The following is a 17,967-nucleotide window of genomic DNA, read 5'->3' as shown; positions in this document are numbered from 1 at the left end:
TCATTGTTGTTTGGCGGGTCCGGGCTGGGGATCCGAACCCGCCACCTTAGGTGTATGTGGCTGGCGCCTTAGCTGCCTGAGCCACAGGCGCCGAGCCAGAGCTATTATTTTCATCTTATTTGTAATTATAGTAAAAGCTGATGCTGGGTCATATGCCTTTGTGAGGAAGGGCTGACTAGAAAGTAGGTGAGAGGAATCAGAGTAGGGACTCTTGGGCTCCATTATCTTATTTTTCTTCCTTACTCTTGAAGCCTTGAGTCATGTAATGGCTGTACCTTACATGTGTTAAACTGAGTACTTTTGTTTATAAGCTTATCTGAGCTTCTCAGATTCTTGGTAAAGTGGTAGTTATACTAGTTGCTATTTTTAGAGGCCCAGCTGAGTTTGCATCACTATGCCAGGTACTTTCATACTTAGGCTGCCAGTAATTCCGTGAAGTAGATATTATTCCCTTTATTGTACAGATGAGGAAACTGGCAAAAATAGTTAAGGAAAGGAAGGAGGTTATGTAATTTACTCAAAGTACTAAGCTAGTAAATGCTGGGGCATAGACCCATATCTGGATTCTTGTTGCCTAGAAGTAATACTGTGCTAAAATAGTAGTACTTCTGTTATATGGGGGAAGTCATTTAGAGGATACGTCCTGGTTGGTTGTTAGGGAGATGTGCCTTTCTAAGTGGAAGGTTTTCATAGCCTCATGTTAAATAGAAAATGTTTTATTTATTTATTTAACATGAGGCTGTGTTTTGAGACAGGGTCTCACTATGTCACCCTTGGTAGAGTGCTGTGGTGTCACAGCTCACAGCAACCTCAAACTCTTGGGCTTAAGTGATTCTCTTGCCTCAGCCTCCAGTAGCTGGGAGTACAGGCGCCTGCCACAACACCCAGCTATTTTTTGTTGTCATCATTGTTTAGCAGGCCTGGGCCGGGTTCAACCCCACCAGCCCTGGTATATGTGGCTGGTGCCGTAACCACTGTGCTATGGGTGCCGAGCCTAAAATGCATTATTTAAAATTTTAAAATCTAAGGATAGGGCTTGGCTTTGAGAGAGAAATCTACTTCAGAAAGCACTGGAACTAGAACCTTTTACCTAAAAAGTAGTTTGGCCTGGCTTGGTGGCTTACACTTGTAATGCTAGCACTTTGGGAGGCTGAGGTAAGAGGATCACTTAAGGAGTTTGAGACCAGCCTGTTCAATGTAGCAAGGTCCTATCTAAAAATAATTAAAAAGAAATGAGCTGAGTGAGGTGGTGCATACTTTAGTCAGGAGGCTGAGGCAGGAGGATAGCTTGAGTCCAGGAGTTTGAGGCTGCACTCCAGACTGGGGAGAAAGCATGGGAGACCCTTTATTTATTTATTTATTTATTTATTTTGAGACAGTCTCACTTTGTTGCCATTGGAGGCATCACAGCAACCTCCAGCTATTGGGCTTAGGCTAGAAAAGCCATTCTACTCGGTTATCCAATGGCACGTTATTTTCATCTGTTAACTACAATATTATTCTATTCTATTCTTCTGAGACAGAGTCTCAAGCTTTCGCCCTGGATAGAGTGCCATAGCTTCATAGCTCTTAGCAACCTCAAACTCTTGGGCCTAAGCTATTCTCTTGCTTCAGCTTCCCAAGTATATGGGACTACAGGTGCCCGCCACAATGCCTGGCTGTTTTTCTGTTGCAGTTGTCATTGTTGCATAGCTGGCCCAGGCTGGGTTCAAACCCACCAGCCTTGTGTATGTGGCTGGCTCTGTAACCACTGTGCTACCCACGCCAAGCCATCTACCCACTTTCTTTTCAGTTTATGCTTGGAAACCCAGGACAACATTAGACTCTGATGAGTCTTTGTATTTAATTCTCCTGTATCTTCATAGTTGCACCACCTAATTCTTACTTTGTAAAAAGAATTCTGTTTAATGGCTCTCCTGAACTCTCTGTGGAAACCTTGTAGAGGCTGCAGAGAAACTCACATTTTCTGAGTTAGTGGCCTTTTCATCTTAAAGTGAAAAGGATATTCACTTTAATATCCTCACTCTGAGGATATTATAAAAAATAATTATCACAAAGTACAGGTGCTTCTATTTCTGGGTTTTTTTTTTTTTTTTGGCCAGGGCTGGGTTTGAACCCACCACCTTGGGCATATGGGGCCAGTGCCCTATTCCTTTGAGCCACAGGCGCCGTCCTTCTGTTTTTTTGTTTGTTTGTTTATTTTTTGTTTTGAGGCAGAGTCTCAAACTGTTGCCCTGGGTAGAGTGTGCGGGCATCATAGCTCACTACAATCTCAAATTCTTGGGCTCAAGCAATCCTCTTGCTTCAGTTTTTCTATTTTTAGTAGAGTTGGGGGTCTCACTATTACTCAGGTTGGTCTTGAACCTGTGAGCTCAGACAATCCACCCGCCTCAATCTCCCAGAGTGCTAATTACAGGCGTAAGCCACTGCACCCGGCCACTTCTTTTAATGTGAAAAACCTAACACGTGGGTAGCACTTTTGGCTCAAGTGGCTAAGGTGCCAGCCACATACATCTACGGTGGTGGGTTCGAATCCAGCCCGGGCCACCAAAACAACGACAGCTGCAACCAAAAAACAGCTGGGTGTTGTGGCGGGCGCCTATGGTCCCAGCTACTTAGGAGGCTGAGGCAGGAGACTCGCTTGAGCCCAGGAGTTGAAGGTTGCTGTGAGCTGTGATGTCACGGCGCTCTACCCAGGGGGACAGCTTGAGGCTCTGTCTCAAAAAAAAAAAAGAAAAAACCTAACACATGGGTAGCGCCTATGGCTGGGTGAGTAGGGTGCCAGCCCCATATACCAAGGGTGGCATGTTCAAACCCAACCTTGGCCAAACTGCAACAAAGAAATAGCCAGGTGTTGTGGCGGGCACCTGTTGTGTCCCAGCTACTTGGGCGGCTAAGGCAAGAGAATTGCCTAAACCTAGGAGTTGGAGGTTGCTGTGAGCTGTGTGATGCCATGGTACTCTACCTAGGGCAATAAAGTGAGACTATGTCTCTAAAAAAACAAAAACTTAACACTCAAATAGTGACTTGATTTTATTGATTTTAAGGGGTAGTGTGAGGTTATGACAAAGGCCTGAGACAAATTGAGGGATTGGTAATGGATTTGTTGAAGACCTTGTTTATGAAGTTCCTTAAAAAGTTAAATTTCTTGAAAGGCTAGAGAGATCGAATATCCCAGAAGAAAAACCAGGATAAGATAGTCTGTGTGTGGCTCGGCACCTGTGGCTCAAGCGGCTAAGGCGCCAGCCACATACACCTAAGGTGGCGGGTTCGAATCCCCAGCCCGGGCCCGCCAAACAGCAATGATGGCTGCAACCAAAAAATGGCCAAGCGTTGTGGTGGGCGCCTGTAGTCCCAGCTACTTGGGAGGCTGAGGCAGGAGACTGGCTTGAGCCCAGGAGTTGGAGGTTGCTGTGAGCTGTGATGCCATGGCACTCTACCCAGGGGGACAGCTTGAGGCTCCGTCTCAAAAAAAAAAAAAAAAGATAGTCTGTGTGTTCTATTCGTTTTTTTTTGAGACAGAGTCTTACTTTGTCGCTCTCAGCAGAGTGGTGCAGCGTCACAGTTCACAGCAATCTCTAACTCCTGAGCTTAGGCGATTATCTTGCCTCAGCCTCCTGAGTAGCTGGGACTATAGGCACCCACCAGAATGCCTGGCTATTTTTTGTTGCAGTTTGGCCAGGGTCGGGTTCGAACCCGCCACCCTTGGTATGTGGGGCCAGCGCCCTACCCACTGAGCCACAGGTGCTACCAGTGTTCCATTCTTTTTTTTTTTTTTTTTTTTTGAGGCAAAGCCTCAAGCTGTCACCCTGGGTAGAGTGCTGTAGCATCATAGCTCACGGCAACCTCCAACTCCTGGGCTCAATAGCGAGTCCCCTGCCTCCACCTCCCAAGTAGCCACAAGGCCTGGCTATTTTTTTTTTTGGTTGCAGCCATCATTGTTGTTTGGCGGACCGGGGCTGGATTTGAACCCGCCACCTTAGGTGTATGTGGCTGGCGCCTTAGCCACTTGAGCCCCTGGCGCCGAACCCAGTGTTCCATTCTTTTTTTGTTTGTTTGTTTGTTTTGTTTTGTTTGCAGTTTTTGGCCAGGGCCAGGCCTGAACCTGCCACCTCTGGCATATGGGGCCAACACCCCACTCCTTTGAGCCACAGGTGCCACCCCCAGTGTTCCATTCTTAATGAGAGAGGACTCTGTGCTGCAGAGGGGAAGGAGACAGATGAAGGTGCATCAGGGTGGAGCTCTGTCAGTAACCTGGTCACAGCCAGAAAGTGTCAAAACATACATACAGTATGGTGCTGCCTCCTTCTGCTTCCAGCTAACAGATGTTAAAATTATTAAATAGACTGTAATGATTGTGTTTTATGTTCATCTTGATTGAATAAGGTTATGTGGCTTATTGTTTCCTTCTTCATGGTCCTGTGAACAGATATTGCTGGTGAATTCAAAGAGCAGTTACAGGCTCTGATACCATATGTGTTAAACCCTTCTAAGTTAATGGAAAAGGAGATCAATGGCTCAAAAGTCACCTGTCGGGGACTATTGGAGTATTTTAAGGTAAATATTAGCTTTAATTATTAAAAATATTTGATTTTTGGTAAAGCCAACCTAGGTTGTAAACCAACTGGAATTTCAGTATTTTGAAACTTAGGGGGAAAGTTTTCTGGGGGAGATGGTAAAAGGCATTTTCAGAGACCTCAGTGTCCTTCCAAGTGTGGGCCACTGGGTGGCGCTATCAGTCTAAGAACCAAATGGATGTTCTTTGCACTCTCTTAGAAGAGTAAATTACTGTGGCTAAAGGAAGATTGTTCCTGGAGGACGATGGTGTGGACAGGAGGTGGTTAGGAAGTTGCTGTGTGTAGGAGGAGATCGCACCTAGATGTGACACGACTACCTCAAGGCGGATGGTCACTCTGCCCAGGTAGTGGTGAGGCCAGTGTGCATGGGGTGTCGGATGGGACCCTAGTCTTCCTAGGCTTGTGCTGCTTGAGAACATTTTTAGTTAACTAAAAACGCTAACATACACTCACAGGTGTGTTGTGTTTTTGCTAATTCCTGGTTGTTGATCTAGGTCTTTAGGAAAATAAAGTTGTATGGTCATTGTTTCTAAAAAAGTATGAATATGTATGACAGAATGATATCATAATCAGTTCTTATTTTTATCTTTTAAGGCATATATTAAAATTTACCAAGGAGAAGATCTGCCTCACCCCAAGTCGATGCTTCAGGTAAGCAATTCTTTGACATACTGAATGCTGTCCTTTAACCACTTGAGTTGCATATACAATAAATAGAGTCCTTTAAAAAGAGAACACAGTTGCTCTCCTTTCTCATCATGGAGGTCTGTTGATTTTTGGCATGCCTTGCAGCAGCGTGGCTGCCCTCTAGTTTCTTATTTGTATTCATGGTAGTACAGTTAAAACAGAATGGCCTCTCCACATTGGGCCTGATCTTCCCATCAAACTCACTTTGGAAAACACTTTTATTACAGCCAGGTAAAACATACCCACTAGGTTAGATAAGTAATTTCCTGTCATGTCCTGAACTATTGTTATCTATTTACTGTTCACTAATTGGGTTTTCTTATTTTCAACTAGAAAAGTGTCATTTGGTTAAAACTTATAATTTCTAACTTTCAAATGCTGAATATAAGGCCATTTGTTACCAAATGTTGATTTCTTTAGTAGCGAAACATTTTCATAAAGGGAGCTAGAGCCTGGCATTGACATGGTAAAGATACTTTTTTTCCCTTCTTTTTTGACTCACATCTATTTCTACATTAAAGCAAAGAGAGTTAAATTTTCCTTGATTTTTGGAGGTTTAATTTATACTAATGATTTTTATCTATAAAACAGATTTTTTGGTAGAAAATTTGGCAGAAAAGGTATATTTTATTTCATCAGTTGAACTGTATGAAAACCTAAAAATTAGCAGAAAGTTAATAAAAACAAAGAATGGAGAATATGGTGAGAGTTTTTAAATTGGGTTATTTGTAGAAAGAATATTAAAAGAGGAAGAGTTTATAGTTCACACTTTCCTTTCTTAAAAGGCCACCGCTGAAGCCAACAATTTAGCAGCTGCAGCCTCTGCCAAGGACATTTATTATAACAACATGGAGGAGGTATGTGGTGCATATGTTTTATTCTGAAATATCTATAACCTGGGCATTGTTGCTGTCTTTAAGAGCCCAACTTGATCTTTCTTAATGTATCTTAAGATGATGAGGCAACAAAGCTATAATCAGGTGTCCTGATAATCGGGGTCTTCTAATTATTACTTCTTCTCTCTTCTTTTCTTTTCCTTTCTTTTCCTTTTCTTCCTCTTTTTAAGAGGGCCCTTACTCTGTTGCCCAGGCTAGTGTAGAGTGGTACCATCATAACTCACTGTAACTTCAGACTCTTATGCTCAAGTGATCCTCTAGTCTCAGCCTCCCAAATAGCTGGGACCATAGGCATGCACCACTCCACCCAGCTAGTTTTTCCATTTTTAGTAGAGATGGAGTCTTGCTCTTGCTCAGTGTGGTCTCAAATTCCTGAGCTGAAGCAGGCTAGGAGCTCAGCCTCCCAGAGTACAGGGATTACACATATGAGCTACCTCACTGGCTGGGTCTTAGTTATCTTTTTAAAGTCAACTTCTAATATCTTAAAACATTCTAACCTTTTTTTTTTTTTTTTTGCAGTTTTTGGCTGGGTCTGGGTTAGAACCCACCATCTCTAGCATATGGGGCCAGGGGCCTACTCCTTTGAGCCGCAGGCACTGCCCAACATTCTAACCTTTTCGTTGTCCTTTCATTTGTTTTATTTGGCACTTGTTTTTGAAGGGATTTTCAACATACTGTGTCTTTGCTCTTTTTAGGTTTGTGGGGGAGAGAAACCTTACTTGTCTCCAGACATTTTAGAGGAGAAGCACTGTGAATTCAAACAACTTGCTCTGGACCATTTTAAGAAGACAAAGAAGATGGGTGGGAAGGATTTCAGTTTTCGTTACCAGCAGGAGTTGGAGGAGGAAATCAAGGAACTGTACGAAAACTTTTGCAAGCATAATGGTAGCAAGAATGTCTTCAGCACCTTCCGAACGCCTGCTGTGCTGTTTACAGGCATTGTGGCTTTGTACATAGCCTCAGGCCTCACTGGCTTTGTTGGGCTGCAGGTTGTGGCGCAGCTGTTCAACTGTATGGTTGGACTGCTGTTAATAGCACTTCTTACCTGGGGGTACATCAAGTATTCTGGTCAATATCCTGAGCTGGGCGGAGCTATTGATTTTGGTGCAGCATATGTATTGGAGCAGGTAAGTGGTGTCCCTGAGGAGCTGAGATTTGATAAAGGGCAGATATTTGTGCTTCTGTTGTAAAGTATCTGTTTAGAATTTCACAGTGAAAGAACACTTGAGAAACTTTCCTTGCCCATTGTTTATTGATAAGCTTTAAATTTTATTATCCAGTTTTAGGATAATAATATTTATTCCTAGTATTTTGTGTCTATACCTAAAAATGGCCCTTAGATGAAAAAAAAGTTCCAATTGAGACATATTTTTGTTTCTCATGGGCAACTTATAATTACATACTCTTCAGATACCATTTCTTTTTTTCTTTTTTCTTTTTTTTGAGACAGAGCCTCAAGCTATCCCCCCTGGGTAGCGTGCCTGTGGCATCACAGCTCACAGCAGCCTCCAACTCCTGGGCTCAAGCGAGTCTCCTGCCTCAGCCTCCCAAGTAGCTGGGACCACAGGCACCTGCTACAACACCCAGCTATTTTTTGGTTGCAGTTGTCGTTGTTTTGGCGGCCCGGCCTGGATTTGAACCCGCCACCTTAGGTGTATGTGGCTAGAGCCTTAGCCACTTGAGCTACAGGTGCCGAGCCCAGATACCATTTCTATGTGTCAAATTTCCTGAACCCCATAGGTTAATTTGCTTCATTGAAAATGAAGAGTTTTGAGTGGTGCCTGTGGCTCAGTGAGTAGAGTGCTGGTCCCATATACCAAGGGTGGTGGGTTTGAACCCAGCCCCAGCCAAACTGCAACAACAAAAAAATAGCTGGCTGTTGTGGCAGGTGCCTGTAGTGGCAGGTGCCTGTAGTCCCAGCTTGGGAGGCTGAGATAAGAGAATCACCTAAGCCCAGGAGTTGGAGGTTGCTGTGAGCTGTGATGTCATAGAACTCTAATGAGGGCAACATAGTGAAACTCTGTCTCAAAAAAAAAAAAAAAAGGAAGAAAATGGGGTAGTGCCTGTGGCTCAAGGACTAGGGCACCAGCCCCATATACCAGGGGTGGTGGGTTCAAACCCAGCCCAGGCCAAAAAATGTAAAAAAAGAAGAAAATGAAGAGCTCAGAGAAAAATACAAACTGAACAGTTTTGAGTCCTTTTGGGTTAGAAAATGAATGGCTTTGCCTTCATTTAAAATCTTCCAGTAAGCCTGTGGCTTTTCGACATTGACATGATCTTCAGTTTTATGGATGTTTGAGATGACTTTTTTTCTGAGTAATGTGAACAGATGAGTTAGGTTAAGCAGCTTGTGAAGATGGCAGAGCAGACATTCAGCTGAGAGTCTTAGGTGTTGGCTGCTGCCACAGCCTCTCTTCACCTTGGCAGTTTTGTTCCCCTACTTTCTGTGACATACTGATGATGGAGAGTGGCATTTGAAAGTTTATCGCGGGCTCAGCGCCTATAGCTCAACCGGCTAAGGCGCCAGCCACGTACACCTAAGGTGGCGGGTTTGAATCCCCAGCCTGACCCGCCAAACAACAATGACGGCTGCAACCAAAAAATAGCCGGGCGTTGTGGCGGGCGCCTGTAGTCCCAGCTACTTGGGAGGCGGAGGCAGGAGACTCGCTTGAGCCCAGAAGTTGGAGGTTGCTGTGAGCTGTAATGCCATGGCACTCTACCCAGGGGGATAGCTTGAGGCTCTGTCTCAAAAAAAAAAAAAAAAAGAAAGAAAGTTTATCGCCAAGGACTTACTCTCTGTTGTATTTTATTAACTGTCGAATTAATGGACTTTTGCAGGCTTCTTCTCATATTGGCAATTCCACTCAGGCTGGTATGAGAGAATCAGCTGTTGGAAGACTACCTGTGGATAAAAAACCTCAATAGCATCTCAACATGAGGATCCAACAAGAATCCGACTGATTTCTGGGTTTTTGCTGTGGCCACAGAAATGGCAGATCTGAGACCATCCAGGAAGAGCTGAAATGTGGCATCATAATAAATGAACTGACCTCTCCTGTGGTTTCAGATTCTTAAACACACTTCCATGTTTGTTGGAAACACTTCTTTTCCTTGCTATTGTAGATCCAAGCCTGTGTTTATTTTCTCATTGCTTTTGCTTTGTGCACTTTCTGGGGGAGAAAGCTAAAGGCAAAAAATGGAAATGCTGCTTTTCAGTCCTCTATGTGCCATTAGTGCCTTTAAGGTTGAATCCATGGTTCTGCAGACACAGTGGGGCATGAAGGATGACTTCATGAAAGGTGCCTTTTGGGGTGAAACTTCTTAGTCCTTTACTCTTTTTAGAAAAATTTCCTTTCATAAAAGTTTACAAAACTTGGAAAAACTTCAGAACTAAAGAATAACTAAAAATGATGCCATTACACTTTAAAAATCTTATTTATAATATTACATAATACTGTTTGCCATATAGAGTAGGAAAATTAATTATATTTAAATATACCCTATTCATTCTAAATGTAAAGTTTTTCATCCAACAGGCTGACAGTTTTGTTGTAACATGCTCTATTTTTTTTCTTAAAGCTTCTTTCTAGAAAGAGAAGAATATATTCCTTGAATAATAAAAGGAATGAACTAGATATTGTAAGAAAAAAGCTGCATTCAAAGGAATCACGTGACTACCGATAAGTCATTTGAACTTGTGCCTTGGTCAGGTTCACTGTAGATTTTATATGTATGTAGTTGTTCTATATAACTCTTACTCACAGTTGTCACTTGAGAGGCTCTGTTCTTGAGAGTCAGCCCAAGAACAGAACTTTATTAAGAATTAGAGGAAAGATATTACCAAATATTACTGCCTTTGATTGATGTCTTATTTCATGTGGCTTAACAATAATTAATAATTAAATAACATGATATAAGGTCCATTTCTAAAGTTAATTTGCATACTCCTATGCACTGTCCAGTGTTCTAATAATGAAACTGAAATTACCAGTTTTATTTAGTGAGTCTTATTTAACTTCATTTTTGATTAGTCTGCTAGCTTTAAAATAGCTTTTACATGGTAAAAACCAAAGTCCTATGCAAATATAAACAATATTTAAAAGTGTCTAAGAATTTTTTTAATTTACCTTGATTATGTGATAAAAAGTTTATACCTGTTAATTACTTTTCCCTTTGATTTATAATGGTGAATTATTATGGATTTTAAAACTCTTAAAACTTGCCTGTAAGTATTCATATATGATTCAGGTATGTGAGCCTTAATTTTTGAGATAATTTAGTTTTGTGGGTGGAAGGTGGAAAGGCTTACATAAAATATGATTGTAAATTTTATATGCATCAAGTATAAATGGAAGGTAGAAAAATCTCTTCTAGCATGTAATCTCTTTATCAAATAATTTTTTTGACTAATACTTTATTGCTCAAGTATTTTTATAAGTCCTAAATTAATTCTAAGCACTTATATATTTTTCATTTTTATATACCATCTTGTCTTGAAGTTCTTGCTATTTTACTCACTTGCTGTTAATTTTAGAAAAATTCTAGCTTGTTTTAAAAACCATTTACTTATGCTCATCAGTGATGGCAAGCCTTTACTGTTAAGTTGAAAGCTTCTGACATTTTGGTGCATTTTCAGGTTACCTCTCATCTGTCTGAAGGTTCATACTTTAATTACTAGGTCCTATAGGTTTTGCAGTACTTAGCTTTTAATATATTCTGTAAGTATTCAGAACCTAAATTTATAGGTTGCAGAATAATTATCAAAAGTGGTCCTACTTTTAATGGCGAAGGGCTAATTTGTCTAAAACCTATTCTAAGGTATTAGGTCTTTTTTTTTTTAAGTAAAAATGTATAATTTAATAAAATCTTAGGATTTAGTTACTGTTTCATTTCACCATTTCTGTTTTAGTCTTACAGGTTTAATTACGCAGAGGAAGACCCTTTTTTGGTCCTTATTAGGTAACTTGTTCTGCTTCTTTATAAGGTTTATAAGTTTTCTTGATAAGTTTTCTTTGATCTCTTTTTTAACAGTAAGTTGATGACTTTATGTCAGCTTTTTCAATAACACATCCATTCTCATTGCTAGCTATAGATAGTGCTAGGGAGATTTATAACCAGGTTGCAAAAGAAGGACTTACATGTTAACTTCTCTTCAGCTTATGATTGTAGGTGGGGAGCTCAGATTGTGGGTGTTTGCCCCGTGTGTGCCACCCTGCTACTCCTGCAGGCCTTTTCCTTTCCTCCAAGGCAGCTTTAATTTGCACATTCCTAACACCATATGGAGCACATTCCTATTAACATATAAAAAGAGGTTTCCAATATTTTCTATTAAAATAACTCATAACTTCTTTCAGAAGTAGTCAAATGTTACTAATTAAATAACTTGCAATTAGCTTTTTTTTTTTTTTGAGACAGACTTTGTCAACTTCGGTAGAGTGCTGTGGCATCACAGCTCACAGCAACTTCAAACTCTTGGGCTTAAGTGATTCTCTTGCTTCAGCCTCCCAAGTAGCTGGGACTACAGGCTCCCGCCACAACGCCTCACATATTTAGAGACGGGATCTCCCTCTGGCTCAGGCTGGTGTAGAACACGTGAGCTCAGGCAATCCACCCGCCACGGCCTCCCAGAGTGCTAGGATTACAGGGACTTGCAATTAGCTTCTTAGAGTAAAAATAATAGAATCAAAGTTTTGATTCTTTCACTGAGAAATCTTTCTATATGATTGTTTTGTAGATAAAATGAGGACAAACTATCTTGTGTGATGATAAAAACACTTTCAGAGTCAATGCCTTATTTTCCTAGTATCCTAAGAAATCTGTTTATGTTTTAACACCTATTTTATACTTGGTAAAGTTGGTTGTGAATATTATTTCTGCTTTACTTTTTCTTTATTTGGAGTAAAATGCTTTGGGCAAACATACACAAACAGAAAGACCACCTTGTTTTATTAGTGGACCACGTGTTTACAGCTCAGGAGTCCTCAAACTTTTTAAATAGGGGGCAGTTCGTTGTCCCTCAGACTGTTGGAGAGCCGGACTGCGGGCCCCAGGACGAGTCGGCCGCTAAGCAGGACAAGCAGCAGTGGCAAAAACACCCCGTGGGCCAGATAAATGTTCTCGGAGGGCTGCATGTGGCCTGTGGGCCTTAGTTTGAGGACGCCTGACTTAGCTCATAAAATGGTGCCTTGGATAGGGTGAGTTTAGATGAGTATGTATGTATGAGTTATAGTAAGATTAAATAGGTTGATTAAAGTTTAGGCAAAAGCAGTAAAACAAATAGTCTTATTTTTTCCTAGGGGTGTTTTTTTTTTTTTTTTAAACAGTGTAACAATGTGGAAGTCTCCATAGAACTATGGCTTTGGATTTAATAAATTTTAGTCAAGGTATGAGGTTATGATGAAGACAAACATTAGTTGTGAAAGTACAAACTATATACATGGTTGATTTTTTTAGATGACATGGAAGCCTACTGAAAAGACTGTTTGCAGTTGAATAGCTTTCCTTATGTTGGTCTTACTGTAGCTGTGTTTGGACTGGTGGATCTCTTTTATATTGGAGTACACAAGACCTACCTAGAAGCCTTGTTTAAAGAAAATACAGACTCCCAGCTTTACATCCAGGGATTGCATCAGTGGTCTGGCTGTGGCCCTGGAATCATAGCTTTATAAACAGTGGCACAGAGACCACAGAGAGAGAATGCCCATGAGATGGGAAGTACCAAGCATGTAGTTTGGTATCAGCTAGAGGCAAGTGGACACCTTTTACCTGAGGTTCAGAATACACAGTGTCTTACCAGATACAGTCACCAGGAGTTTACTGTATTCAGAGTAGTAAAGATGCTTTTAATCCAGAGGATCATTTAAACTCCTTAAAGCTGTTACTTTCTAAATTGTCATAGTGCCTTCTTTGAAAAATGAATGTATAAATATCCTATGTATTAACAGATGGAATTAGGATTTTAACAAAGTAGTTTGGATAGCTATTTTTTTTTTCCAGTTTAGAGACAAGAGTCTGAGTCTTGCTCGGTCACCAGGGCTAGAGTGCAGTGGTATATCTAGCTCACTGATCTCTCAAATACCTGGGCCCAAGCCATCTTCCCCACCTTAGGCTCCTGAGTAGCTAGGACTATAGGTGCGCACTACCACACCTGGCTAATTTTAAAAAGTGTTGTTGGGGTTTTTTTTGGTAGAGATAAGTATCTAATTGTTGATCAGGACAGTCTTGAACTTTTTAATTTCAAGTCTTCCTCCCGCCTCGGTCTCCCATGGCATTGGGATTACAAGTGTGAGCCACTGTGCCTGACCCATTTTTTCTTTTCAAAGCAAAATTCAGCGCTGTGACTAGAACCCCTAAATCTTTTGCTTACAGAGAACTTTATTTTTTAATTTTTTTTTTTGAGACAGAGCCTCAAGCTGTCGCCCTGGGTAGAGTGCTGTGGCATCACAGCTCATAGCAGCCTCCAACTCCTAGGCTTAAGCGATTCTCTTGCTTCAGCCTCCCAAGTAGCTGAGACTACAGGCGCCCGCCACAACGCCTGGCTATTTTTGGGTTGTAGTTGTCATTGTCGTTTGGCAGGCCTGGATTCGAACCCGCCAAGCTCTGGTGTATGTGGCTGGCGCCTTAGCCTCTTGAGCTCTACGGAGAACTTTAAATCACACGTAAAAATAATGAAGATAAAAGAGGGACAGGATCATACCTTTGATAGTGACCTAAGTACCCAATATCAAGAACTTTTCTCAATAGGTTTAGGGGCAGAAAGGTTGTGTGTGGGTTTTTTTGAGACAGAATCTCATGTCACCCTCAGTAGGGTGCTATGGCATCACAGCTCACAGCAACCTCAAACTCTTGGACTTAAGCGATTCTCTTGCCACGTAGCTGGGATGACAGGCCCCTGCCACAAAGCCTGGCTATTTTTTGGTTGCAATTGTCATTGTTTAGCAGGCTCTGGCTGGTCTTGAACCCACCACCCTATGTGTATGTGGCCACTTGCTTTACTCACTGAGCTACAAGCACTGAGCCTGCAGAAGGGTTTTGAAAGAAAATTTTTTAGGAAGGAATTTCATGTGCCAGAACAAAAATTTTAATGTGGTATTTTTATGACCAAGGGAAGATTGCATTGGTTCCCAAAGTTTTCTAATTTAGATGAATAAATGGTGTCACGGACATAAGCCTTAAAGGAGTTAATCTTGTACATACATAAATTTTCCTCAATTTTTATTTTGTGTTTTCTTTTTTTTTAAGATTTGTTAAAAGTACTCTCTGTTAGACCTTTGCTTTTGAATGGCTTTAAAATTTAATAGTTTTTTTTAATGTGCAATGGATGAGATTATGCTGTTAGTATATTAAAAGCATGTTTCTGTTTCACTCCTAGTTGTAAGATCATTTAGTGGAATAAAAATCAGAACACCATGTTGTCTGTGTTTTTTCTGTCTCTAGTCTTTGATATGGGAAGATCTGTGAAATAGAAGTGGGCATGGCAAAGTGACTGAGATCTCTAAGGGGATGGGTAACCTGGAGTAACAGGTGGAGACAGTGTGGTTTGAATTAACTTTCTCTGTGCTACAAAGTTATACTAAACTAGTAACTTACTAACCTAGTACTGGAAAAGGCTCTGCTATTGGAGTTGGTTAAAAGTGAACCTATATTTTGTTTATAGTGACATGGGCTTAGGAAGACCTCTTTATTTGTAGCACTTTCATTTGGTTGCCCCATCTGGGAGCCAGCTGGGTTTGGTTTTGTTTGCATACTTTTGGTTTTTTCACTCATTGAGTCAGAGTTGTGTGTCCTCCATCCTGATAGTGCTGGCTGTATCCAATAGGTGTGAATTTGCCCATCCCCTCCCCGCAGCTTGATTTTCACTGAGTTTACTTCCACATGTGCACTGGAGCCAGCTCTGTCTTTGAGGGCCAGGGCAGGGAAGCTCCACTAAAAGCTTACCCTTTCACTGGGGACCTTGGAGGCAATGGGGAGGTTGCATTGTACTCCTCAACTACTGAATGTTGCCTTAAGGGTCTCACGGAAAAGCAATGTCGCAGAGAATAAGCAGGCTTATTGAAATTGTGTTTTAAATAAAGGTGACCGGCTTGGCACCTATAGCTCAACCGGCTAAGGCGCCAGCCACGTACACCTAAGGTGGTGGGTTCGAATCCCCAGCCCGGACCCGCCAAACAACAATGACGGCTGCAACCAAAAAATAGCCGGGCGTTGTGGCAGGCGCCTGTGGTCCCAGCTACTTGGGAGGCGGAGGCAGGAGACTCGCTTGAGCCCAGGAGTTGGAGGTTGCTGTGAGCTGTAATGCCATGGCACGACTCGCTTGAGCCCAGGAGTTGGAGGTTGCTGTGAGCTGTAATGCCATGGCACTCTACCCAGGGGGACAGCTTGAGGCTCTGTCTCAAAAAATAAATAAATAAATAAAGGTGACCATCTGCTCACTCAGGCAAAATGGTGAGCTTTCTTTCTTTGTTGTTGGTTTATATATAGGGTGACCAGATTTGAACATCTGTAAGATGGGACAACATGGGGTGGGGGGGTGGTGGAGCAGGGGAGGGCCTGACAACATGACAACAATGCAAACTTTGATAAGCAGTTCTCGATAATCACTTCTCAGCAATTATTATTACAGTTTAACATTATATATATATGTTCCCTTACTGTTCTCCCACCCGTTCGTGCATTCTTTCCAAAAATCGGGACTTTTAAAAAATGCCGCGGGTCGCAGGACAAATTGTTGACAAGCAGGACTGTCCTGCCAAAAGCAGGACGTCTGGTCACCCTATTTATATAGGCAATCTTGTGCATGCCTACTATACAGCAATGACCTCATAAATATTCATTACAATCCCTCTGCACATGTGCATTGGACATCAATGACTTCATTAATTCATTTAAACATCTTCTGACCACCCGCCCTGTAAGTAGCTCCTCCCTGGTAATCTGATAACACGCCCAACATACACCTTTAAGCATAATCCTTTCAACATAACCTGGTTTAACATAACTTAATGTTGTCAGTCATTACTTTCTTTGTTCTTATCTGAGGAAGCCTGAGGCTTGGGGGTGGGTGGGGTAGAGACATTTGAATGTCTGTTCTACTGACCATGCCATTTGGAGGCAGTTACTTCGAATCTTTAAGCATAGAGAAACTTCTTGTGAAATAACTTAGGAGACCTGGAAAAACAGAGTTGGACCCTCACTTAGGTTAATTAATTGGTAATTTATTTTAGCTGCTGCAGGTGCTGCTGCTCCAAGAGATAGTCAGCAGCCCAGGAGTGAGGGTGAAGTTGCCTTTTATAGGCTTTGGGCAAGTATATTACAGAAGCAAAACATGGCTGGTTAAGGGAGGGTTACAACTTGGGTAGTCATGGCTACAGCAATGGAACAATAATTAATACAGCTTCGGTTGACAATGGATACATTTCATATTACAATGGTTATGGTTATACAACAGTAATTAATCAAGTCTCAGTGAGTTTTCCACCATTGTTCATCTACTGAGAACTTGGGAGTTTTGTGAAACTTGGGAGTTTTCTTCCTTGTACCTGAAGCTTGTTCTTGGCAACCCTAGGAGAAGGAGGGGGCCTGGGAATGTGGCTGGGAAGCACTGTTTTCAGCCACCATGGCGGGAGGAGGGACTTGCCTTTTGACTCTGGGGGGGAGAAGAGAGGAGAAGGGAAATGGGCTGGCGGGGGGACAGGTGAGGGCTGGGGAACAGGAGTGGGCAGGGGAAAGAGGGCTGGGTTACAACATTTCCCACTCCTCTTCTTGGCAAATTAAATCTTTAATTGAAGATGATGGCTGAGGGGGCTTGGTGGTTAGAGTTGTGGTTCTTTTCTCTTTGACTTTATTGGTTAAGTCCGGTCTCCAGGTTGGAGGTTGTGTAGCTGTTACAGTAGAACGCAGTTAATTATTTAAGTGGCTATTTAATTTAGTCTCTCTTAGTTTTTAGGAGTTCTTGTTAGTAGAGGATTGATGAAGTTTTTTGAATAATACGGATGCCAAGGCTTATATTTAATTAAAGTTTGTTTTTTGGCAGAGTTTATATTTTTTGTTTTATGGCTTTGTTTATACATATTATAAATTTTTAATAGTTGACTTTTGTTGAGGCCAGTTCCTAAGTCTTATTTAACAGATTATTTTAGTACAGACTAGGTTGAGATTTAATATAGGTGAGTTACAGCCTTTTTTTCTTTGAATTAATTTTTTTCTCTTTTTCTTTAATTTTTTTATTAAAGAAATTATAATAGAACTAATTTAGTTGTTAAGATAAATTGTACTTTTAGTATACTGATTATTTGTATAAAGTGCAGTAAGAATAATTATTAATTATCTGGACTCTTTAAAATTGGCTTTGCTGGAACTTAAAAGCTTTTTATGAGTCTAGGTTTTATCTGTGTTATTAGATACTTGTATGCATTGGGTAAATTCTTTTTTTGAGGTTTCTAAGCATATTTCTATTGTGCCTGGATTTTTCCCGATCCCCTAAGAGTTAGTCCGAGACACACTCCGATGTAAAGATCATGAAGCAAGCTTTATTCAAGCCCGGGCCTGGACTCTCCTGGTGAGCACACCGAGGAAGAGCCCCGCCCCGGAGGTGCAAACAGTTTTTATAGGGTACAGAAAACAAGAAGGGGAGGGGTAAAGTACAGGTACAATTTTGATTGGTTGCTAGGGGCATGGGCAGATTACAGGTTAGGCATTAGCTCGTGATTGGGCATAGGTTTCGCGCCATGGGGTGGTGCTGTCTTTGGGATGGGCGGGGGACGTTATGCTGACTCATTGGGCCTAAGATGGCAGAGGTGGCCGTCATT

General features: G+C 41.5%; 1 protein-coding gene across 1 annotated transcript in view; it reads left to right on the top strand.

The window, feature by feature from the left end:
- The window catches only part of ATL3 (atlastin GTPase 3), a 56,229-nt gene extending 46,982 nt beyond the window's left edge, over window positions 1-9,247 (top strand). Inside the window, exons 9-13 of the mRNA XM_003798578.3 lie at window positions 4,430-4,557; window positions 5,172-5,228; window positions 6,050-6,121; window positions 6,856-7,287; window positions 8,999-9,247. Coding sequence (XP_003798626.1) covers window positions 4,430-4,557; window positions 5,172-5,228; window positions 6,050-6,121; window positions 6,856-7,287; window positions 8,999-9,085 — 776 coding nt within the window. The 3' untranslated portion in view covers window positions 9,086-9,247. The remainder of the gene's footprint in view (window positions 1-4,429; window positions 4,558-5,171; window positions 5,229-6,049; window positions 6,122-6,855; window positions 7,288-8,998) is intronic.
- The last annotated feature ends 8,720 nt before the right edge of the window (window positions 9,248-17,967 follow it).

This window comes from Otolemur garnettii, unplaced genomic scaffold, assembly GCF_000181295.1.
Source record: "Otolemur garnettii isolate 467f Iridium unplaced genomic scaffold, OtoGar3 scaffold00140, whole genome shotgun sequence".
NCBI lineage: Eukaryota > Metazoa > Chordata > Mammalia > Primates > Galagidae > Otolemur > Otolemur garnettii.
Note: the sequence above shows the minus strand (reverse complement) of the source record. Positions and strands in the feature narration are given on the sequence as shown.